The sequence below is a fragment of the Ascaphus truei genome, chromosome 23 (assembly GCF_040206685.1).
Source record: "Ascaphus truei isolate aAscTru1 chromosome 23, aAscTru1.hap1, whole genome shotgun sequence".
NCBI classification, from domain to species: Eukaryota; Metazoa; Chordata; class Amphibia; order Anura; family Ascaphidae; genus Ascaphus; species Ascaphus truei.
Window position 1 is genome coordinate 778,052 of NC_134505.1, and position 24,952 is coordinate 803,003.

General features: G+C 54.3%; 1 protein-coding gene across 1 annotated transcript; it reads left to right on the plus strand.

The window, feature by feature from the left end:
• Positions 1-8,696: 8,696 nt before the first annotated feature.
• LOC142473027 (sperm microtubule associated protein 1-like) lies at positions 8,697-24,590 on the plus strand. The gene is made up of 4 exons (XM_075580177.1): positions 8,697-8,935; positions 10,023-10,116; positions 19,869-20,028; positions 24,458-24,590. Exons 1-3 carry the CDS (start codon positions 8,726-8,728, stop codon positions 20,024-20,026), a joined length of 462 nt encoding a protein of 153 aa, XP_075436292.1. The 5' UTR covers positions 8,697-8,725; the 3' UTR covers positions 20,027-20,028; positions 24,458-24,590.
• Positions 24,591-24,952: the final 362 nt, after the last annotated feature.

Here is a 24,952-nt window from a genome sequence, read left to right on the forward strand (position 1 = left end):
GCCGTGTCTGCGTCTCTCACCGGGGGGGGGGGTCTCTGATCTGGGGGTGGGGGGGTGAGTGACCATGGGGACGCCATTAATGCAACCCCCGAAAAGGTGGAGAATATCTACTGATATGAGGCGTTTCTAATCTTAACACGTTTTAATGTTCTGCCCAAATATACCTCACGGCCGGAGTAACTGCGGGAGTACCTGCGGGGGTACCTGAGTATACTCGTGCCCAGCTGCAGAAGTGTTTGTAATCGGGGTAACCCGAGTATTTCCTGTTGGGTAACCTACCTGTACGTGAGTATTTTATCGCTGGTTACTCCTGTCTTTATTGCTACCTGTACGGGAGTATTTTATCGCTGGTTACTCCTGTCTTTATTGCTACCTGTACGGGAGTATTTTATCGCTGGTTACTCCTGTCTTTATTGCTACCCGTACGTGAGTATTTTATCGCTGGTTACTCCTGTCTTTATTGCTACCTGTACGTGAGTATTTTATCGCTGGTTACTCCTGGCTTTATTGGTACCTGTACGGGAGTATTGTTGAGCTGTGTGCCGGAGTAATACTCGGGCGTGCCAGGCAATCGGAGTATGGAGTCCCGCGTGCCTGGCTGTAGGCCACGCGTGTCCTGCGTATAAGAGGGTGTGAATGCCTGGGCCACTCTTCCTGGGTAAGTATACACGTGTGGCGAGCGCCCGCGTGTACCCCTAATGTACACAGGAACCCCACAGAAGTGAGGGTAACGCGCGTGCACACGCAGGTCGCGGGTGTGCAGCCATGTCTGGGGTGGAGTGGCGTGTTGCCGAGGGCTCGTTTCCAGCCATCGTGCACATTTGGGGCCAGACGTCTCCCTCCGGGAGTTTACCTTTTTACACCCGGTATATCTCTCCCCTCCCCCTGTTCTTCGCCGGTTAAAGCGCGTGCGTAATAGACGGCGGCGGTTGGCGAGTCTAATCTTCTGACTTTGTGCCAGGTGCCAAGAACCGTCACGTCCGAGAAGGGCACTGAGGTCCGGCTGAACCGGCCGCGGTGAGGACGGGCGAGCCTGAACTTGGGTGGACGGGTGAGTGTGACCGGTGGGGGGTGTGGGACGCGATGCCCGCCTAATCGGCGAGGGGCAAAGCGTTTAACTTATTTACCCCATCACAGAATTGCTTTTGCCCGTCTCCTTTATTGATCTATTGAGTCGGGCTATGACTTTACCCCCCCCCCCCCCTTCTAAAAAGCACTTTCTGGGTCTGTGACCGTGGCCCTGTGAGTTGTCGTGGAAGGGGAGAGAAACTGCGCTGCGCTTGGGTGAGGCGGCGTCTGCGCGTGACGTTGAACCTCAATCCGTGGCGGCACAGGCCTTCTCCGTGGTCCGAGTTCTGCGCGGGTCCTTTGTCCCTGCCACGTGTCGAGTTCTGCCGTCCCACGTAATAATCCTTAGAGGAGCTGCGGGCGGGGGGGGGGGGCCCCCGTACGGCGCATACAGGAACCGCGCAGAAGTGAATGTGCTGCCCTTTAATAGCACACGTCTACGACCGATGTGCAGCCATGGCGGGGGTGGAATGGCGCGTTTCCAGCCATCGTGCACGTTTGTGGACAGCCGCTTTCCTCCCGGTGGTTACCTTGTATTTCCCCCCCCCCCCACCCCCCCCCTCTCTTTACCGGTATTTAAACGATTTCTTCGCCGGTTAAAGCGCGTGCGTAAGATAATAACGCCCGGGGAGCGGCCGGCGGTCGGCGAGTCTAATCGTCTGACTTTGTGCCAGGCGCCAAGAACCTGTACATCATCTCCGTGAAGGGCATCAAGGGTCGTCTGAACCGGCTGCCAGCGGCCGGCGTGGGGGGCATGGTGATGGCCGCGGTGAAGAGAGGCAAACCTGAACTCAGGAAGAAGGGTGAGTGTGACCGGTGCAGAGGCGCGAGGCGGGGGGGAGGGGGTGAGTGTGACCGGTGCAGAGGCGCGAGGCGGGGGGGAGGGGGTGAGTGTGACCGGTGCAGAGGCGCGAGGCGGGGGGGAGGGGGTGAGTGTGACCGGTGCAGAGGCGCGGGGGGGAGGGGGTGAGTGTGACCGGTGCAGAGGCGCGAGGCGGGGGGGAGGGGGTGAGTGTGGCCGGTGCAGAGGCGGGGGGAGGGGGTGAGTGTGACCGGTGCAGAGGCGCGAGGCGGGGGGGAGGGGTGGTGAGACTAGTCTATCAATCTATGACTTCCATTTTCTGCCCCCTCCCCCCCCCCCCCTTCTAAAAAGCACTTTGTGGGTCTGTGCCCGTGGCCCTGTGAGTTGTCGTGGAAGGGGAGAGAAACTGCGCTGCGTTTGGGTGAGGCGGCGTCTGCGCGTGACGTTAAACCTCAATCCGTGGCGTCACAGGCCTTCTCCGTGGTCCCAATTCTGCGCGGGTCCTTTAACCCCGCCGTGTATGGTTTTGGCTACGGAGGGAAATATCCTGGGAGGCAGGGGGACCCCTGAAAGAAACGGAGAACCCCCCTGTCCTGGTTGTGACCCTAACTCCCCCGTTTGTGCTTCTCCCGCAGGTTCGGCGATCACGGGGCTGGCGGCAAAGGAATGCGCTGACTTTTGGCCACGGGTAGCATCCAACGCGCGCTCGCCCCTCTGTAAAATAAAATGTGGTTGTACCAAAGCCGTGTCTGCGTCTCACCGGGGGTCTTCATTCTGGGTGGGGTGGGGGATTGTGAGTGACCGCTGGTGTGTGTGAGTGACTAATCTTCTGATTAATGAGGCGTTTCATGTTCCGCCCAAATATACTGCCCTGCCCCGGAGTAACTGCGGGGGTACCTGAGTAACGGCGGGGGTACCTGAGTATCCTCATACCCAGCTGCAGAAGAGTTTGTAATCGGGGTAACCTGAGTATTTCCTGTTGGGTACCTGTAGATGAGTATGAGCAGAGCCCGGGTTTTTATTCGTACCGAGGCGAGGGGCTCCGGGAGTGCTAAAGGCGAGGGGCTCCGGGAGTACTAAAGGCGAGGGGTTCCGGGAGTACTAAAGGCGAGGGGTTCCGGGAGTACTAAAGGCGAGGGGTTCCGGGAGTACTAAAGGCGAGGGGTTCCGGGAGTACTAAAGGCGAGGGGTTCCGGGAGTACTAAAGGCGAGGGGTTCCGGGAGTACTAAAGGCGAGGGGCTCCGGGAGTACTAAAGGCGAGGGGTTCCGGGAGTGCTAAAGGCGAGGGGCTCCGGGAGTGCTAAAGGCGAGGGGTTCCGGGAGTGCTAAAGGCGAGGGGTTCCGGGAGTGCTAAAGGCGAGGGGTTCCGGGAGTGCTAAAGGCGAGGGGTTCCGGGAGTGCTAAAGGCGAGGGCCTCCGGGAGTGCTAAAGGCGAGGGGTTCCGGGAGTGCTAAAGGCGAGGGGCTCCGGGAGTACTAAAGGCGAGGGGTTCCGGGAGTGCTAAAGGCGAGGGGTTCCGGGAGTGCTAAAGGCGAGGGGTTCCGGGAGTACTAAAGGCGAGGGGTTCCGGGAGTACTAAAGGCGAGGGGTTCCGGGAGTACTAAAGGCGAGGGGCTCCGGGAGTACTAAAGGCGAGGGGCTCCGGGAGCACTAAAGGCGAGGGGCTCCGGGAGCACTATAGTGATCAGATGCCGACAGTGCACAAGTTATATGGCTCGGCAGTCCTGGAAGAAGGTATAAATAAGGTGGCACCGTGGCTGGGGGGTACACGGAGGGTGACGGTGGGTACACGGAGGGTGACCCGCTATGTGAGGTGGTCACCGAGAGCCGGAGGTATCGTGGGATAACACCAGCGCAGTAGTTGCCTATGGACCCCTATATACACAGGTATTGGTATTATCACATGTCCCGTATCTAAGCGAGTAGGTAAAAAACAAAACGGGGTATTACCCCAAAGATTGGGACCGGGCAGTAGGAAGAAGGGAAAACCCGACGCGCGTTCCGCGCGGCTACGCGCGCTTCATCGGGGCGGAGGAGTCACACTCGACTATAGTGATTTCTGGGTATACCCCGTGGGCGTGGCTACACGATCGGGCCAATCACAGGGTAGAGCCTAAAATAGGTGTGAAGTTCGCAGTTCCGGAAGTAGCGTTGGGTAGTGACGCCGTCGTAAAGGGAGTCCCGTGTAAATCGGTGGCGGCGAGCGTCGGATAACGCGTTCCGGCGTCGGATAACGGCCTGTAGGGCGGCACTGTAAAGCTTTGGATAACATTTGGTGTAAAGTGAGACGTTGGATGAGGAGGATTTCCTGTATAAGAAGGACTTACCTGTATAAGAAGGACTTACCTGTATAAGAAGGACTTACCTGTATAAGAAGGACTTACCTGTATAAGGGGGACTTCCTGTATAAGAGGGACTTACCTGTATAAGGGGGACTTCCTGTATAAGAAGGACTTACCTGTATAAGGGGGACTTCCTGTATAAGAAAGACTTACCTGTATAAGGGGGACTTCCTGTATAAGAAGGACTTACCTATATAAGGGGGACTTCCTGTATAAGAAGGACTTACCTGTATAAGAAGGACTTACCTGTATAAGGGGGACTTCCTGTATAAGAAGGACTTACCTGTATAAGGGGGACTTCCTGTATAAGAAGGACTTACCTGTATAAGAAGGACTTTCCTGTATAAGAAGGACTTACCTGTATAAGGGGGACTTCCTGTATAAGAAGGACTTACCTGTATAAGGGGGACTTCCTGTATAAGAAGGACTTACCTGTATAAGGGGGACTTCCTGTATAAGGAGGACTTACCTGTATAAGGGGGACTTCCTGTATAAGGAGGTACCTGTATAAGGGGGACTTCCTGTATAAGGGGGACTTCCTGTATAAGAAGGACTTACCTGTATAAGGGGGACTTCCTGTATAAGGAGGACTTACCTGTATAAGGGGGACTTCCTGTATAAGGAGGACTTACCTGTATAAGAAGGACTTACCTGTATAAGGGGGACTTACCTGTATAAGGGGGACTTCCTGTATAAGGAGGACTTACCTGTATAAGGGGGACTTCCTGTATAAGAAGGACTTACCTGTATAAGGGGGACTTCCTGTATAAGAAGGACTTACCTGTATAAGAAGGACTTTCCTGTATAAGAAGGACTTACCTGTATAAGGGGGACTTCCTGTATAAGAAGGACTTACCTGTATAAGGGGGACTTCCTGTATAAGAAGGACTTACCTGTATAAGGGGGACTTCCTGTATAAGGAGGACTTACCTGTATAAGGGGGACTTCCTGTATAAGGAGGTACCTGTATAAGGGGGACTTCCTGTATAAGGGGGACTTCCTGTATAAGAAGGACTTACCTGTATAAGGGGGACTTCCTGTATAAGGAGGACTTACCTGTATAAGGGGGACTTCCTGTATAAGGAGGACTTACCTGTATAAGAAGGACTTACCTGTATAAGGGGGACTTACCTGTATAAGGGGGACTTCCTGTATAAGGAGGACTTACCTGTATAAGGGGGACTTACCTGTATAAGGGGGACTTCCTGTATAAGGAGGACTTGCCTGTATAAAGGGGACTTCCTGTATAAGGAGGACTTACCTGTATAAAGGGGACTTCCTGTATAAGGAGGACTTACCTGTATAAAGGGGACTTCCTGTATAAGGAGGACTTACCTGTATAAGGGGGACTTCCTGTATAAGAAGGACTTACCTGTATAAGGGGGACTTCCTGTATAAGAAGGACTTACCTATATAAGAAGGACTTACCTGTATAAGAAGGACTTACCTGTATAAGGGGGACTTCCTGTATAAGAAGGACTTACCTGTATAAGGGGGACTTCCTGTATAAGAAGGACTTACCTATATAAGGGGGACTTCCTGTATAAGAAGGACGTACCTGTATAAGGGGGACTTCCTGTATAAGAAGGACTTACCTGTATAAGGGGGACTTCCTGTATAAGAAGGACTTACCTGTATAAGAAGGACTTACCTGTATAAGAAGGACTTACCTGTATAAGGGGGACTTCCTGTATAAGGGGGACTTACCTGTATAAGAAGGACTTACCTGTATAAGAAGGACTTACCTGTATAAGGGGGACTTCCTGTATAAGAAGGACTTACCTGTATAAGAAGGACTTACCTGTATAAGGGGGACTTCCTGTATAAGAAGGACTTACCTGTATAAGAAGGACTTACCTGTATAAGGGGGACTTCCTGTATAAGAAGGACTTACCTGTATAAGGGGGACTTCCTGTATAAGAAGGACTTACCTGTATAAGAAGGACTTACCTGTATAAGGGGGACTTCCTGTATAAGGAGGACTTACCTATATAAGAAGGACTTACCTGTATAAGGGGGACTTACCTGTATAAGGAGGACTCCCTGTATAAGGGGGACTTCCTGTATAAGGAGGATACCTGGAGAAGGAGGACTTACCTGTATAAGGAGGACTCCCTGTATAAGGGCGACTTCCTGTATAAGGAGGACTTACCTGTATAAGGAGGATACCTGGAGAAGGAGGACTCCCTGTATAAGGGGGACTTCCTGTATAAGGAGGACTTACCTGTATAAGGAGGAGTACCTTTATAAGGAGGATTACCTGTATAAGGAGGACTTACCTGTATAAGGAGGACTCCCTGTATAAGGGGGACTTCCTGTATAAGGAGGACTTACCTATATAAGAAGGACTTACCTGTATAAGGGGGACTTACCTGTATAAGGAGGACTCCCTGTATAAGGGGGACTTCCTGTATAAGGAGGATACCTGAGAAGGAGGACTTACCTGTATAAGGAGGACTCCCTGTATAAGGGCGACTTCCTGTATAAGGAGGACTTACCTGTATAAGGAGGAGTACCTGTTTAAGGAGGACTTACCTGTATAAGGAGGACTCCCTGTATAAGGGGTACTTCCTGTATAAGGAGGACTTACCTGTCTGACCTTCTCACCACTGGGGGGGGGGGTAAACGAAGGACTTACCTGTATAAGGAGGACTTCCTGTATAAGGAGGACTTCCTCTATAAGGAGGACTTACCTGTATAAGGAGGACTTCCTGTATAAGAAGGACTTACCTGTATAAGGGGGAGTACCTGTATAAGGAGGACTTACCTGTATAAGGAGGACTTACCTGTATAAGGAGGAGTACCTGTATAAGGAGGACTTACCTGTATAAGGAGGACTCCCTGTATAAGGAGGACTTACCTGTATAAGGAGGACTTACCTGTATAAGGAGGACTTCCTGTATAAGAAGGACTTACCTGTATAAGGGGGAGTACCTGTATAAGGAGGACTTACCTGTATAAGGAGGACTTACCTGTATAAGGAGGAGTACCTGTATAAGGAGGAGTACCTGTTTAAGGAGGACTTACCTGTATAAGGAGGACTCCCTGTATAAGGGGTACTTCCTGTATAAGGAGGACTTACCTGTCTGACCTTCTCACCACTGGGGGGGGGGTAAACGTGCTACACTGTAAGTCTCTGATCACTATCGCCGGTGCTTTTGTAATATTTATATATATAGTAGAATAACTTGTTATTATTTTCGTTACTGGCCCATGTGGAGTACATTTGTAAGTCTCCCCCGTGGCCTCGGATTCCGTGGGGTACCTGCGTGCCTCGATGACTTCTCGGGGGGTATTGGCAGCCCTACACACCCATACCCCCTGCCTCCCCTCCCCCACACTGGGGGCACACACTGGGAACGCTGTATGGTCGCCCATCTTCCCACTCTCTGGTTTGATTGTTAGATTTGAGGGTGTCAACTGTGGGGGGGTCCTCCCTGGTTATAGGGTTCGCTGTTGGGCACTCCCTGGTTTTGGGGTAAATTGTGGGGTACATAGATTTGGGGGTGTTTGTAGTGAGATTCCCTGTATTTAGGGGTTTCCGTTGTGGGGTACTGCCTGGATTTAGGGGTGTTAATTGAGGGAGTGTCAGTTGTAGGGGTGTTAGTTGTTGGGGGGCTCCCTAGATTTTAGAATGTCAGGTTTGAGGTGTCAGTTGTGGGGTTCGCCCTGGTTATAGGATCAGTAGTGGGGTGTTCCCTATATTTAGGGGTGTCAGTAATGGGGGACTCCCTGGATTTAGGAGTGTTCGCTGTGAGATACTCCCTGCCTTTGGGGTGAGATACTCCCTGCTTTTGGGGTGAGATACTCCCTGCTTTTGGGGTGAGATACTCCCTGCTTTTGGGGTGAGATACTCCCTGCTTTTGGGGTGAGATACTCCCTGCTTTTGGGGTTACCCTCCCCTCAACGTGTCACTATTCCCCCACCCCCCCCACATGTCACTCCCCCCCCCACACGTCACTATGCCTCCCCCACGTGTCACTATGCCTTCCCCTGTGTCACTTCCCCTCCAACGTGTCACTATTTCCCCCCCACGTGGCACTATGCCTCCCCCATGTCACTATTTCCCCCCCAACGTGTCACTATTTCCCCCCCACGTGGCACTATGCCTCCCCCATGTCACTATGCCTCCCCCCACGTGTCATTGCCTCCCCTACGTGGCACTATGCCTCCCCTACGTGGCACTATGCCTCCCCCACATGTCACTGCCTCCCCCCGTGTCACTATGCCACCCCCCGTGTCACTATGCCACCCCACGTGGCACTATGCCTCCCCCATGACACTATGCCTCCCCCACATGTCACTGCCTCCCCCCGTGTCACTATGCCTCCCCCCGTGTCACTATGCCTCCCCTACGTGGCACTATGCCTCCCCCACATGTCACTGCCTCCCCCCGTGTCACTATGCCTCCCCCCGTGTCACTATGCCTCCCCCCGTGTCACTATCCCCCCCCCCACATAATAATCAGTGTGTAGATAGTATATACCCCCCTGAGCCTCCTGCCCGGGTCACATGACCATGAGTCTCCCCCCCACACGGATCCCAGCCTGGGGCCGCTTCCCCTCCCCGGACAGGCTGCAGAGGGAGAGGCGGGAGAGGGGCTTTATACAGGGCGGGGAGGCGCACGTGACCATCCCCCCCTATAACGCGCAGCGCGACCCGCACATCCGCCACTACTTCCACACCCCCACGGTGCAGGCGGTGCTGCGGCGGACAGGGCAGGTAACTACTACCCCCCGCGGGGGCAGGAAAAGGGAGGTAATTACCCCCAAAGGGGGGTAGGAAGAGGGGATGTACCTATCCTCAGCGGTGTCACTGCCGGGTATTGGGGGGTGCCACTGCCGGGTATTGGGGGGAGCCACTGCCGGGTATTGAGGGGGGGGGGGCACTGCCGGGTATTGGGGGGGGGGCACTGCCGGGTATTGGGGGGGGGCACTGCCGGGTATTGGGGGGGTGCCACTGCCGGGTATTGGGGGGGTGCCACTGCCGGGTATTGGGGGGGTGCCACTGCCGGGTATTGGGGGGGGTGCCACTGCCGGGTATTGGGGGGGGAGCCACTGCCGGGTATTGGGGGGGTGCCACTGCCGGGTATTGGGGAGGGTGCCACTGCCGGGTATTGGGGGGTGCCACTGCCGGGTATTGGGGGGGTGCCACTGCCGGGTATTGGGGGGGTGCCACTGCCGGGTATTGGGGGGTGCCACTGCCGGGTATTGGGGGGGGTACTGCCGGGTATTGGGGGGGGTGCCACTGCCGGGTATTGGGGGGGTGCCACTGCCGGGTATTGGGGGGGTGCCACTGCCGGGTATTGGGGGGGTGCCACTGCCGGGTATTGGGGTGGTGCCACTGCCGGGTATTGGGGGGGTGCCACTGCCGGGTATTGGGGGGGGTGCCACTGCCGGGTATTGGGGGGGTGCCACTGCCGGGTATTGGGGGGGTGCCACTGCCGGGTATTGGGGGGAGCCACTGCCGGGTATTGGGGGGGTGCCACTGCCGGGTATTGGGGGGGTGCCACTGCCGGGTATTGGGGGGTGCCACTGCCGGGTATTGGGGGGGTGCCACTGCCGGGTATTGTGGGGAGCCACTGCCGGGTATTGGGGGTTGCCACTGCCGGGTATTGGGGGGGTGCCACTGCTGGGTATTGGGGGGGGTGCCACTGCCGGGTATTGTGGGGAGCCACTGCCGGGTATTGGGGGGGGGGGGTAGATGGGAGCGAGGGGACTGTGGGACCCCACCCTAGTATATTTATACCCCAGGGCGGGGTGATACTGCCCCTCTCTGACGTGGCCGCCATTTTGTTTCCGGGATTAAGGACAATGGCGGCACCTCCGCTAGCGGCTGGGTGGCGGATTATCAGCACTTCCACGGGTCCGCGCAGAGGTACCTGAGCCAGAGGAACCAGACAGGTGAGGGGGGCGCTGCTCCCACTGCGCACTGAGCCCAGCGCGCTCGCACTAAGCACACTATTCTCTGCTCGCACTGCGCCCAGCGCGCTCGCACTAAGCACACTATTCTGCTCCCACTGCGCACTACGCCCAGCGCGCTCGCACTAAGCACACTATTCTCTGCTCGCACTGCGCCCAGCGCGCTCGCACTAAGCACACTATTCTGCTCCCACTGCGCACTACGCCCAGCGCGCTCGCACTAAGCACACTATTCTCTGCTCGCACTGTGCCCAGCGCGCTCGCACTAAGCACACTATTCTCCTCTGCTCGCACTGCGCCCAGCGCGCTCGCACTAAGCACACTATTCTGCTCCCACTGCGCACTACGCCCAGCGCGCTCGCACTAAGCACACTATTCTCTGCTCGCACTGCGCCCAGCGCGCTCGCACTAAGCACACTATTCTGCTCCCACTGCGCACTACGCCCTGCGCGCTCGCACTAAGCACACTATTCTGCTCACACTGCGCCCAGCGCCCTGCGCGCTCGCACTAAGCACACTATTCTGCTCGCTCTGCGCCCAGCGCGCTCGCACTAAGCACACTATTCTGCTCGCTCTGCGCCCTGCGCGCTCGCACTAAGCACACTATTCTGCTCGCACTGCGCCCAGCGCGCTCGCACTAAGCACACTATTCTGCTCCCACTGCGCACTACGCCCAGCGCGCTCGCACTAAGCACACTATTCTCTGCTCGCACTGCGCCCAGCGCGCTCGCACTAAGCACACTATTCTCTGCTCGCACTGCGCCCAGCGCGCTCGCACTAAGCACACTATTCTCTGCTCGCACTGCGCCCAGCGCGCTCGCACTAAGCACACTATTCTCTGCTCGCACTGCGCCCAGCGCGCTCGCACTAAGCACACTATTCTCTGCTCGCACTGCGCCCAGCGCGCTCGCACTAAGCACACTATTCTGCTCGCACTGCGCCCAGCGCGCTCGCACTAAGCACACTATTCTCTTCTGCTCGCACTGCGCCCAGCGCGCTCGCACTAAGCACACTATTCTGCTCCCACTGCGCACTACGCCCAGCGCGCTCGCACTAAGCACACTATTCTCTGCTCGCACTGCGCCCAGCGCGCTCGCACTAAGCACACTATTCTGCTCGCACTGCGCCCAGCGCGCTCGCACTAAGCACACTATTCTCTTCTGCTCGCACTGCGCCCAGCGCGCTCGCACTAAGCACACTATTCTGCTCCCACTGCGCACTACGCCCAGCGCGCTCGCACTAAGCACACTATTCTCTGCTCGCACTGCGCCCAGCGCGCTCGCACTAAGCACACTATTCTGCTCGCACTGCGCCCAGCGCGCTCGCACTAAGCACACTATTCTCTTCTGCTCGCACTGCGCCCAGCGCGCTCGCACTAAGCACACTATTCTGCTCCCACTGCGCACTACGCCCAGCGCGCTCGCACTAAGCACACTATTCTCTGCTCGCACTGCGCCCAGCGCGTTCGCACTAAGCACACTATTCTCTGCTCGCACTGCGCCCAGCGCGCTCGCACTAAGCACACTATTCTGCTCGCACTGCGCCCAGCGCGCTCGCACTAAGCACACTATTCTCTTCTGCTCGCACTGCGCCCAGCGCGCTCGCACTAAGCACACTATTCTGCTCGCACTGCGCCCAGCGCGTTCGCACTAAGCACACTATTCTCTGCTCGCACTGCGCCCAGCGCGCTCGCACTAAGCACACTATTCTGCTCACACTGTGCCCAGCGCCCTGCGCGCTCGCACTAAGCACACTATTCTGCTCGCTCTGCGCCCAGCGCGCTCGCACTAAGCACACTATTCTGCTCCCACTGCGCACTACGCCCAGCGCGCTCGCACTAAGCACACTATTCTGCTCGCAATGCGCCCAGCGCACTCGCACTAAGCACACTATTCTGCTCACACTGCGCCCAGCGCGCTCGCACTAAGCACACTATTCTGCTCGCACTGCGCCCAGCGCACTCGCACTAAGCACACTATTCTCTGCTCGCACTGCGCCCAGCGCGCTCGCACTAAGCACACTATTCTCTGCTCGCACTGCGCCCAGCGCGCTCGCACTAAGCACACTATTCTCTGCTCGCACTGCGCCCAGCGCGCTCGCACTAAGCACACTATTCTCTGCTCGCACTGCGCCCAGCGCGCTCGCACTAAGCACACTATTCTCTGCTCGCACTGCGCCCAGCGCGCTCGCACTAAGCACACTATTCTCTGCTCGCACTGCGCCCAGCGCGCTCGCACTAAGCACACTATTCTCTGCTCGCACTGCGCCCAGCGCGCTCGCACTAAGCACACTATTCTCTGCTCGCACTGCGCCCAGCGCGCTCGCACTAAGCACACTATTCTGCTCCCACTGCGCACTACGCCCAGCGCGCTCGCACTAAGCACACTATTCTCTGCTCGCACTGCGCCCAGCGCGTTCGCACTAAGCACACTATTCTCTGCTCGCACTGCGCCCAGCGCGCTCGCACTAAGCACACTATTCTGCTCGCACTGCGCCCAGCGCGCTCGCACTAAGCACACTATTCTCTTCTGCTCGCACTGCGCCCAGCGCGCTCGCACTAAGCACACTATTCTGCTCGCACTGCGCCCAGCGCGTTCGCACTAAGCACACTATTCTCTGCTCGCACTGCGCCCAGCGCGCTCGCACTAAGCACACTATTCTGCTCACACTGTGCCCAGCGCCCTGCGCGCTCGCACTAAGCACACTATTCTGCTCGCTCTGCGCCCAGCGCGCTCGCACTAAGCACACTATTCTGCTCCCACTGCGCACTACGCCCAGCGCGCTCGCACTAAGCACACTATTCTGCTCGCAATGCGCCCAGCGCACTCGCACTAAGCACACTATTCTGCTCACACTGCGCCCAGCGCGCTCGCACTAAGCACACTATTCTCTGCTCGCACTGCGCCCAGCGCGCTCGCACTAAGCACACTATTCTCTGCTCGCACTGCGCCCAGCGCACTCGCACTAAGCACACTATTCTCTGCTCGCACTGCGCCCAGCGCGCTCGCACTAAGCACACTATTCTCCTCTGCTCGCACTGCGCCCAGCGCGCTCACACTAAGCACACTATTCTGCTCGCACTGCGCCCAGCGCGCTCGCACTAAGCACACTATTCTCCTCTGCTCGCACTGCGCCCAGCGCGCTCGCACTAAGCACACTATTCTCTGCTCGCACTGCGCCCAGCGCGCTCGCACTAAGCACACTATTCTGCTCGCAATGCGCCCAGCGCGCTCGCACTAAGCACACTATTCTCTGCTCGCACTGCGCCCAGCGCGCTCGCACTAAGCACACTATTCTCTGCTCGCACTGCGCCCAGCGCGCTCGCACTAAGAACACTATTCTCTGCTCGCACTGCGCCCAGCGCGCTCGCACTAAGCACACTATTCTGCTCGCACTGCGCCCAGCGCGCTCGCACTAAGCACACTATTCTCCTCTGCTCGCACTGCACCCAGCGCGCTCGCACTAAGCACACTATTCTGCTCGCACTGCGCCCAGCGCGCTCGCACTAAGCACACTATTCTCCTCTGCTCGCACTGCGCCCAGCGCGCTCGCACTAAGCACACTATTCTCCTCTGCTCACACTGCGCCCAGCGCGCTCACACTAAGCACACTATTCTCTGCTCGCACTGCGCCCAGCGCGCTCGCACTAAGCACACTATTCTCCTCTGCTCGCACTGCGCCCAGCGCGCTCGCACTAAGCACACTATTCTCCTCTGCTCGCACTGCGCCCAGCGCGCTCGCACTAAGCACACTATTCTCTGCTCGCACTGCGCCCAGCGCGCTCGCACTAAGCACACTATTCTCTGCTCGCACTGCGCCCAGCGCGCTCGCACTAAGCACACTATTCTGCTCGCTCTGCGCCCAGCGCGCTCGCACTAAGCACACTATTCTGCTCCCACTGCGCCCAGCGCGCTCGCACTAAGCACACTATTCTCTGCTCGCACTGCGCCCAGCGCGCTCGCACTAAGCACACTATTCTCTGCTCGCACTGCGCCCAGCGCACTCGCACTAAGCACACTATTCTCTGCTCGCACTGCGCCCAGCGCGCTCGCACTAAGCACACTATTCTGCTCACACTGCGCCCAGCGCGCTCGCACTAAGCACACTATTCTGCTCGCAATGCGCCCAGCGTGCTCGCACTAAGCACACTATTCTGCTCGCAATGCGCCCAGCGCGCTCGCACTAAGCACACTATTCTCTGCTCGCACTGCGCCCAGCGCGCTCGCACTAAGCACACTATTCTCTGCTCGCACTGCGCCCAGCGCGCTCGCACTAAGAACACTATTCTCTGCTCGCACTGCGCCCAGCGCGCTCGCACTAAGCACACTATTCTGCTCGCACTGCGCCCAGCGCGCTCGCACTAAGCACACTATTCTCCTCTGCTCGCACTGCACCCAGCGCGCTCGCACTAAGCACACTATTCTGCTCGCACTGCGCCCAGCGCGCTCGCACTAAGCACACTATTCTCCTCTGCTCGCACTGCGCCCAGCGCGCTCGCACTAAGCACACTATTCTCTGCTCGCACTGCGCCCAGCGCGCTCGCACTAAGCACACTATTCTCTGCTCGCACTGCGCCCAGCGCGCTCGCACTAAGCACACTATTCTGCTCGCTCTGCGCCCAGCGCGCTCGCACTAAGCACACTATTCTCTGCTCGCACTTCGCCCAGCGCGCTCGCACTAAGCACACTATTCTCCTCTGCTCGCACTGCGCCCAGCGTGCTCGCACTAAGCACACTATTCTCTGCTCGCACTGCGCCCAGCGCGCTCGCACTAAGCACACTATTCTCCTCTGCTCGCACTGCGCCCAGCGCGCTCGCACTAAGCACACTATTCTCCTCTGCTCGCACTGCGCCCAGCGCGCTCGCACTAAGCACACTATTCTCCTCTACTAAGCACACTATTCTCTGCTCGCACTGCGCCCAGCGCGCTCGCACTAAGCACACTATTCTCTGCTCGCACTGCGCCCAGCGCGCTCGCACTAAGCACACTATTCTCTGCTCGCACTGCGCCCAGCGCGCTCGCACTAAGCACACTATTCTGCTCGCACTGCGCCCAGCGCGCTCGCACTAAGCACACTATTCTGCTCGCACTGCGCCCAGCGCGCTCGCACTAAGCACACTATTCTCTGCTCGCACTGCGCCCAGCGCGCTCGCACTAAGCACACTATTCTGCTCACACTGCGCCCAGCGCGCTCGCACTAAGCACACTATTCTCTGCTCGCACTGCGCCCTGCGCGCTCGCACTAAGCACACTATTCTCTGCTCACACTGCGCCCAGCGCGCTCGCACTAAGCACACTATTCTGCTCGCACTGCGCCCAGCGCGCTCGCACTAAGCACACTATTCTCTGCTCACACTGCGCCCAGCGCGCTCGCACTAAGCACACTATTCTCCTCTGCTCGCACTGCGCCCAGCGCGCTCGCACTAAGCACACTATTCTGCTCGCACTGCGCCCAGCGCGCTCGCACTAAGCACACTATTCTGCTCACACTGCGCCCAGCGCGCTCGCACTAAGCACACTATTCTCTGCTCGCACTGCGCCCAGCGCGCTCGCACTAAGCACACTATTCTCTGCTCACACTGCGCCCAGCGCGCTCGCACTAAGCACACTATTCTGCTCGCACTGCGCCCAGCGCGCTCGCACTAAGCACACTATTCTGCTCGCACTGCGCCCAGCGCGCTCGCACTAAGCACACTATTCTGCTCGCACTGCGCCCAGCGCGCTCGCACTAAGCACACTATTCTGCTCGCACTGCGCCCAGCGCGCTCGCACTAAGCACACTATTCTGCTCGCACTGCGCCCAGCGCGCTCGCACTAAGCACACTATTCTGCTCACACTGCGCCCAGCGCGCTCGCACTAAGCACACTATTCTGCTCCCACTGTGCACTGCGCCCTGCGCGCTCGCACTAAGCACACTATTCTCTGCTCGCACTGCGCCCAGCGCGCTCGCACTAAGCACACTATTCTCTGCTCGCACTGCGCCCAGCGCGCTCGCACTAAGCACACTATTCTCTGCTCGCACTGCGCCCAGCGCGCTCGCACTAAGCACACTATTCTGCTCGCACTGCGCCCAGCGCGCTCGCACTAAGCACACTATTCTCTGCTCGCACTGCGCCCAGCGCGCTCGCACTAAGCACACTATTCTGCTCGCACTGCGCCCAGCGCGCTCGGACTAAGCACACTATTCTCTGCTCGCACTGCGCCCAGCGCGCTCGCACTAAGCACACTATTCTGCTCGCACTGCGCCCAGCGCGCTCGCACTAAGCACACTGTTCTCCTCTGCTCGCACTGCGCCCAGCGCGCTCACACTAAGCACACTATTCTCTGCTCACACTGCGCCCAGCGCACTCGCACTAAGCACACTATTCTCCTCTGCTCGCACTGCACCCAGCGCGCTCGCACTAAGCACACTATTCTCCTCTGCTCGCACTGCGCCCAGCGCGCTCGCACTAAGCACACTATTCTGCTCGCACTGCGCCCAGCGCGCTCGCACTAAGCACACTATTCTGCTCGCACTGCGCCCAGCGCACTCGCACTAAGCACACTATTCTCCTCTGCTCGCACTGTGCCCAGCGCGCTCGCACTAAGCACACTATTCTGCTCGCACTGCGCCCAGCGCGCTCGCACTAAGCACACTATTCTGCTCGCACTGTGCCCAGCGCGCTCGCACTAAGCACACTATTCTCCTCTGCTCGCACTGTGCCCAGCGCGCTCGCACTAAGCACACTATTCTCCTCTGCTCGCACTGCGCCCAGCGCGCTCGCTCACCCTTCACGCTAACACTACGCACACTGCTCTCCTCTGCTCACACCGCTCGCACTGCACCCTGCGCGCTCTCTCTGCTAATACTGCACCCTGCGTGCTCCCTCTCATAACACTGCACCCTGCGCGCTCTCCCTCCTAACACTGCACCCTGCGCGCTCTCCCTCCTAATACTGCACCCTGCGCGCTCTCCCTCCTAATACTGCACCCTGCGCGCTCTCCCTGCTAATACTGCACCCTGTGCGCTCTCCCTGTAACACTGCACCCTGCGCGCTCTCCCTGCTAATACTGCACCCTGCGCGCTCTCCCTACTAATACTGCACCCTGCGCGCTCTCCCTAACACTGCACCCTGTGCGCTCTCCCTCCTAATACTGCACCCTGCGCGCTCTCCCTGCTAATACTGCACCCTGCGCGCTCTCCCTCCTAACACTGCACCCTGCGCGCTCTCCCTAACACTGCACCCTGCGCGCTCTCCCTAACACTGCACCCTGTGCGCTCTCCCTCCTAATACTGCACCCTGCGCGCTCTCCCTGCTAATACTGCACCCTGCGCGCTCTCCCTCCTAACACTGCACCCTGCGCGCTCTCCCTAACACTGCACCCTGTGCGCTCTCCCTCCTAATACTGCACCCTGCGCGCTCTCCCTGCTAATACTGCACCCTGCGCGCTCTCCCTCCTAACACTGCACCCTGCGCGCTCTCCCTAACACTGCACCCTGCGCGCTCTCCCTCCTAATACTGCACCCTGCGCGCTCTCCCTCCTAATACTGCACCCTGTGCGCTCTCCCTGCTAATACTGCACCCTGTGCGCTCTCCCTGTAACACTGCACCCTGCGCGCTCTCCCTGCTAATACTGCACCCTGCGCGCTCTCCCTACTAATACTGCACCCTGCGCGCTCTCCCTAACACTGCACCCTGTGCGCTCTCCCTCCTAATACTGCACCCTGCGCGCTCTCCCTGCTAATACTGCACCCTGCGCGCTCTCCCTCCTAACACTGCACCCTGCGCGCTCTCCCTGCTAATACTGCACCCTGCGCGCTCTCCCTGTAATACTGCACCCTGCGCGCTCTCCCTATAATACTGCACCCTGCGCGCTCTCCCTACTAATACTGCACCCTGCGCGCTCTCCCTAACACTGCACCCTGCGCGCTCTCCCTCCTAATACTGCACCCTGCGCGCTCTCCCTCCTAACACTGCACCCTGCTCTCTCTCTCTGCTAATACTGCACCCTGCGCGCTCTCCCTCCTAACACTGCACCCTGCGCGCTCTCCCTCCTAATACTGCACCCTGCTCGCTCGCTCTGCTAATACTGCACCCTGCGCGCTCTCCCTCCTAACACTGCACCCTGCTCGCTCTCTCTGCTAATACTGCACCCTGCGCGCTCTCCCTCCTAACACTGCACCCTGCGCGCTCTCCCTCCTAATACTGCACCCTGCGCGCTCTCCCTCCTAATACTGCACCCTGCGCGCTCTCCCTGCTAATACTGCACCCTGTGCGCTCTCCCTGTAATACTGCACCCTGCGCGCTCTCCCTGCTAATACTGCACCCTGCGCGCTCTCCCTACTAATACTGCACCCTGCGCGCTCTCCCTAACACTGCACCCTGCGCGCTCTCCCTCCTAATACTGCACCCTGCGCGCTCTCCCTGCTAATACTGCACCCTGCGCGCTCTCCCTCCTAACACTGCACCCTGCGCGCTCTCCCTAACACTGCACCCTGCGCGCTCTCCCTCCTAATACTGCACCCTGCGCGCTCTCCCTCCTAATACTGCACCCTGTGCGCTCTCCCTGCTAATACTGCACCCTGCGCGCTCTCCCTCCTAACACTGCACCCTGCGCGCTCTCCCTAACACTGCACCCTGCGCGCTCTCCCTCCTAATACTGCACCCTGCACGCTCTCACTGTAATACTGCATCCTGTGCGCTCTCCCCGCTAACACTGCACCCTGCGCGCTCTCCCTGCTAACACTGCACCCTGCACGCTCTCCCTCCTAACACTGCACCCTGCGCGCTCTCCCTGCTAACACTGCACCCTGCGCGCTCTCCCTGCTAATACTGCACCCTGCGCGCTCTCCCTGTAATACTGCACCCTGCGCGCTCTCCCTGCTAATACTGCACCCTGCGCGCTCTCCCTACTAATACTGCACCCTGCGCGCTCTCCCTAACACTGCACCCTGCGCGCTCTCCCTCCTAATACTGCACCCTGCGCGCTCTCCCTGCTAATACTGCACCCTGCGCGCTCTCCCTCCTAACACTGCACCCTGCGCGCTCTCCCTAACACTGCACCCTGCGCGCTCTCCCTCCTAATACTGCACCCTGCGCGCTCTCACTGCTAATACTGCATCCTGTGCGCTCTCCCCGCTAACACTGCACCCTGCGCGCTCTCCCTGCTAACACTGCACCCTGCACGCTCTCCCTGCTAACACTACACCCTGCGCGCTCTCCCTGCTAACACTGCAACCTGCGCGCTCTCCCTGCTAACACTGCACCCTGTGCGCTCTCCCTGCTAACACTGCACCCTGCGCGCTCTCCCTGCTAATACTGCACCCTGCGCGCTCTCCCTGCTAATACTGCACCCTGCGCGCTCTCCCTACTAACACTGCACCCTGCGCGCTCTCCCTCCTAACACTGCACCCTGCGCGCTCTCCCTCCTAACACTGCACCCTGCACGCTCTCCCTCCTAACACTGCACCCTGCGCGCTCTCCCTACTAACACTGCACCCTGCGCGCTCTCCCTGCTAATACTGCACCCTGCGCGCTCTCCCTCCTAACACTGCACCCTGCGCGCTCTCCCTCCTAACACTGCACCCTGCGCGCTCTCCCTGCTAATACTGCACCCTGCGCGCTCTCCCTGCTAATACTGCACCCTGCGCGCTCTCCCTGCTAATACTGCACCCTGCGCGCCCCCCACTTCCTTTGTGTGTATCTGGGTGGGTTGCCCCATTTCCTGACCTTCTGCCCCCCCTCCCCCCCAGGACTCTCCGCCGCATTGATCTGTGGCCACAGCAGCTTCCTGTCCGATGTGCGGCCGATGAACGGGTATAATGGGAGATTCGGATACAGGCGCAATGTCCCCTCACTGCGCACAAAACCCTCATCGTTCGGCCAAGTCTCCGTGTTCTCCCTTCACTGAGGGTGTGTGTGTGTGTGTGTGTGTGTGTGTGTGTGTGTGTGTGTGTGTGTGTGTGTGTGTGTGTGTGTGTGTGTGTGTGTGTGTGTGTGTGTGTGTGTGTGTGTGTGTGTGTGTGTGTGTGTGCCTCAATATAACGCGCAAAGAGGTATAATAACACGCAGAGAGATATAATAACACGCAGAGCGGTATAATAACACGCAGAGATATAATAACACGCAGAGAGATATAATAACGCGCAGAGATATAATAACGCGCAGAGAGATATAATAACACGCAGAGATATAATAACACGCAGAGAGATATAATAACACGCAGAGAGATATAATATCACGCAGAGATATAATAACACGCAGAGATATAATAACACGCAGAGATATAATAACACGCAGAGAGATATAATATCACGCAGAGATATAATAACACGCAGAGATATAATAACACGCAGAGAGATATAATAACACGCAGAGAGATATAATATCACGCAGAGATATAATAACACGCAGAGATATAATAACGCGCAGAGATATATAATAACGCGCAGAGATATATAATAACACACAGAGAGATATAATAACACACAGAGATATAATAACACACAGAGATATAATAACGCGCAGAGATATAATAACGCGCAGAGAGATATAATAACACGCAGAGATATAATAACGCGCAGAGCGATATAATAACACGCAGAGATATAATAACGCGCAGAGATATAATAACACACAGAGAGATATAATAACACGCAGAGAGGTATAATAACACGCAGAGAGATATAATAACACACAGAGAGATATAATAACACACAGAGATATAATAACGCGCAGAGATATATAATAACACGCAGAGAGATATAATAACACACAGAGAGATATAATAACACACAGAGAGATATAATAACACACAGAGATATAATAACGCGCAGAGAGATATAATAAAGCGCAGAGAGATATAATAAAGCGCAGAGAGATATAATAACACGCAGAGAGATATAATAACACGCAGAGAGATATAATATCACGCAGAGAGATATAATAACACGCAGAGAGATATAATAACGCGCAGAGATATAATAACACGCAGAGAGATATAATAACGCGCAGAGAGATATAATAACACACAGAGATATAATAACACGCAGAGCGATATAATAACACGCAGAGCGATATAATAACACGCAGAGAGATATAATAACACGCAGAGATATAATAACGCGCAGAGATATAATAACGTGCAGAGAGATATAATAACGCGCATAGAGATATAATAACACACAGAGCGATATAACACGCAGAGAGATATAATAACACGCAGAGAGGTATAATAACACGCAGAGAGATATAATAACACGCAGAGAGATATAATAACACGCAGAGAGATATAATAACACGCAGAGATATAATAACACGCAGAGAGATAATAACACGCAGAGAGATAATAACGCGCAGAGAGATATAATAACACGCAGAGAGATAATAACACGCAGAGAGATAATAACGCGCAGAGAGATATAATAACACACAGAGAGATATAATAACGCGCAGAGATATAATAACGCGCAGAGATATATAATAACACGCAGAGAGATATAATAACACGCAGAGAGATATAATAACACGCAGAGATATAATAACACGCAGAGAGATATAATAACACGCAGAGAGATATAATAACGCGCAAAGAGATATAATAACACGCAGAGATATAATAACGCGCAGAGATATAATAACACACAGAGAGATATAATAACACGCAGAGAGGTATAATAACACGCAGAGAGATATAATAACACACAGAGCGATATAACACGCAGAGAGGTATAATAACACGCAGAGATATAATAACACGCAGAGAGATATAATAACACACAGAGATATATAATAACGCGCAGAGATATAATAACACACAGAGAGATATAATAACATGTAGAGATATAATAACACGCAGAGAGATATAATAACACACAGAGAGATATAATAACATGCAGAGATATAATAACACACAGAGATATAATAACGCGCAGAGAGATATAATAAAGCGCAGAGAGATATAATAACGCGCAGAGATATATAATAACACACAGAGAGATATAATAACACGCAGAGAGATATAATAACACGCAGAGATATAATAACACGCAGAGAGATATAATAACACGCAGAGAGATATAATAACACGCAGAGAGATATAATAACACGCAGAGAGATATAATAACGCGCAGAGATATAATAACGCGCAGAGAGATATAATAACGCGCAGAGAGATATAATAACACGCAGCGATATAATAACACGCAGAGATATAATAACACGCAGAGATATAATAACACGCAGAGAGATATAATAACACGCAGAGAGATATAATAACACGCAGAGAGATATAATAACACGCAGAGAGATATAATAACACGCAGAGAGATATAATAACTCGCAGAGATATAATAACACACAGAGAGATATAATAACGCGCAGAGATATAATAACACACAGAGAGGTATAATAACACACAGAGAGGTATAATAACACGCAGAGAGATATATAATAACACGCAGAGAGATATAATAACACGCAGAGAGATATAATAACGCGCAGAGAGATATAATAACGCGCAGAGATATAATAACACACAGAGAGATATAATAACGCGCAGAGATATAATAACACACAGAGAGGTATAATAACACACAGAGAGGTATAATAACACGCAGAGAGATATATAATAACACGCAGAGAGATATAATAACACACAGAGAGATATAATAACACACAGAGAGATATAATAACACGCAGAGAGATATAATAACACGCAGAGAGATATAATAACACGCAGAGAGATATAATAACACGCAGAGAGATATAATAACGCGCAGAGATATAATAACGCGCAGAGAGATATAATAACGCGCAGAGAGATATAATAACACGCAGCGATATAATAACACGCAGAGATATAATAACACGCAGAGATATAATAACACGCAGAGAGATATAATAACACGCAGAGAGATATAATAACACGCAGAGAGATATAATAACACGCAGAGAGATATAATAACACGCAGAGAGATATAATAACTCGCAGAGATATAATAACACACAGAGAGATATAATAACGCGCAGAGATATAATAACACACAGAGAGGTATAATAACACACAGAGAGGTATAATAACACGCAGAGAGATATATAATAACACGCAGAGAGATATAATAACACGCAGAGAGATATAATAACGCGCAGAGAGATATAATAACGCGCAGAGATATAATAACACACAGAGAGATATAATAACGCGCAGAGATATAATAACACACAGAGAGGTATAATAACACACAGAGAGGTATAATAACACGCAGAGAGATATATAATAACACGCAGAGAGATATAATAACACACAGAGAGATATAATAACACACAGAGAGATATAATAACACGCAGAGAGATATAATAACACACAGAGAGATATAATAACACGCAGAGAGATATAATAACGCGCAGAGATATAATAACGCGCAGAGAGATATAATAACACACAGAGCGATATAACACGCAGAGAGATATAATAACACACAGAGCGATATAACACGCAGAGAGATATAATAACACACAGAGCGATATAACACGCAGAGAGATATAATAACACACAGAGCGATATAACACGCAGAGAGATATAATAACACACAGAGAGGTATAATAACACGCAGAGAGGTATAATAACACGCAGAGAGATATAATAACACACAGAGAGATATAATAACACGCAGAGAGATATAATAACGCGCAGAGATATATTATAACACACAGAGCGATATAACACGCAGAGAGATATAATAACACGCAGAGATATAATAACACGCAGAGAGATATAATAACGCGCAGAGAGATATAATAACACACAGAGCGATATAACACGCAGAGAGATATAATAACACACAGAGAGGTATAATAACACACAGAGAGATATAATAACATGCAGAGAGATATAATAACACACAGAGAGGTATAATAACACACAGAGAGATATAATAACACGCAGAGATATAATAACACACAGAGAGGTATAATAACACGCAGAGATATAATAACACACAGAGAGGTATAATAACACACAGAGAGATATAATAACGCGCAGAGAGATATAATAACACGCAGAGAGATATAATAACACACAGAGAGGTATAATAACACACAGAGAGATATAATAACGCGCAGAGAGATATAATAACACGCAGAGAGATATAATAACACACAGAGAGGTATAATAACACACAGAGAGATATAATAACATGCAGAGAGATATAATAACACGCAGAGAGATATAATAACACGCAGAGAGATATAATAACACGCAGAGAGATATAATAACGCGCAGAGAGATATAATAACGCGCAGAGATATATAACACATTAACCGGCTGTGCGTTCCTCCGCAGGCATTTTCTCTGGTTCCCGGTGGACCCCGTGGGAATCTTCCTGTCCCCCCCTGGTCATCTTCCTGTCCCCCCCTGGTCTTCTCACGCTGTGATCAGTTCGTCCCGCGTCTCCCGATTAAAGCAAAAAAACAAAGTGCGGCGTGTCGCCTTATTTCCCGTCGCCTGCCTATCCTTACCTGTGTGTCCCCTTACCTGTCTGTCCCCTTACCTGTCTGTACCCTTACCTGTGTGTCCCCTTACCTGTGTGTACCCTTACCTGTGTGTACCCTTACCTGTCTGTCCCCTTACCTGTCTGTACCCTTACCTGTGTGTCCCCTTACCTGTCTGTCCCCTTACCTGTCTGTACCCTTACCTGTGTGTCCCCTTACCTGTGTGTACCCTTACCTGTCTGTCCCCTTACCTGTCTGTACCCTTACCTGTGTGTCCCCTTACCTGTGTGTACCCTTACCTGTGTGTACCCTTACCTGTCTGTCCCCTTACCTGTCTGTACCCTTA

Coding starts and splice junctions, on each gene's coding strand:
- LOC142473027 (XM_075580177.1), top strand. CDS start 8,726: ATGACCATGAGTCTCCCCCCCACACGGATCCCAGCCTGGGGCCGCTTC. Junction 8,936..10,022: donor TGCTGCGGCGGACAGGGCAG/GTAACTACTACC, acceptor TCCGGGATTAAG/GACAATGGCGGCACCTCCGC. Junction 10,117..19,868: donor GAGCCAGAGGAACCAGACAG/GTGAGGGGGGCG, acceptor CCTCCCCCCCAG/GACTCTCCGCCGCATTGATC.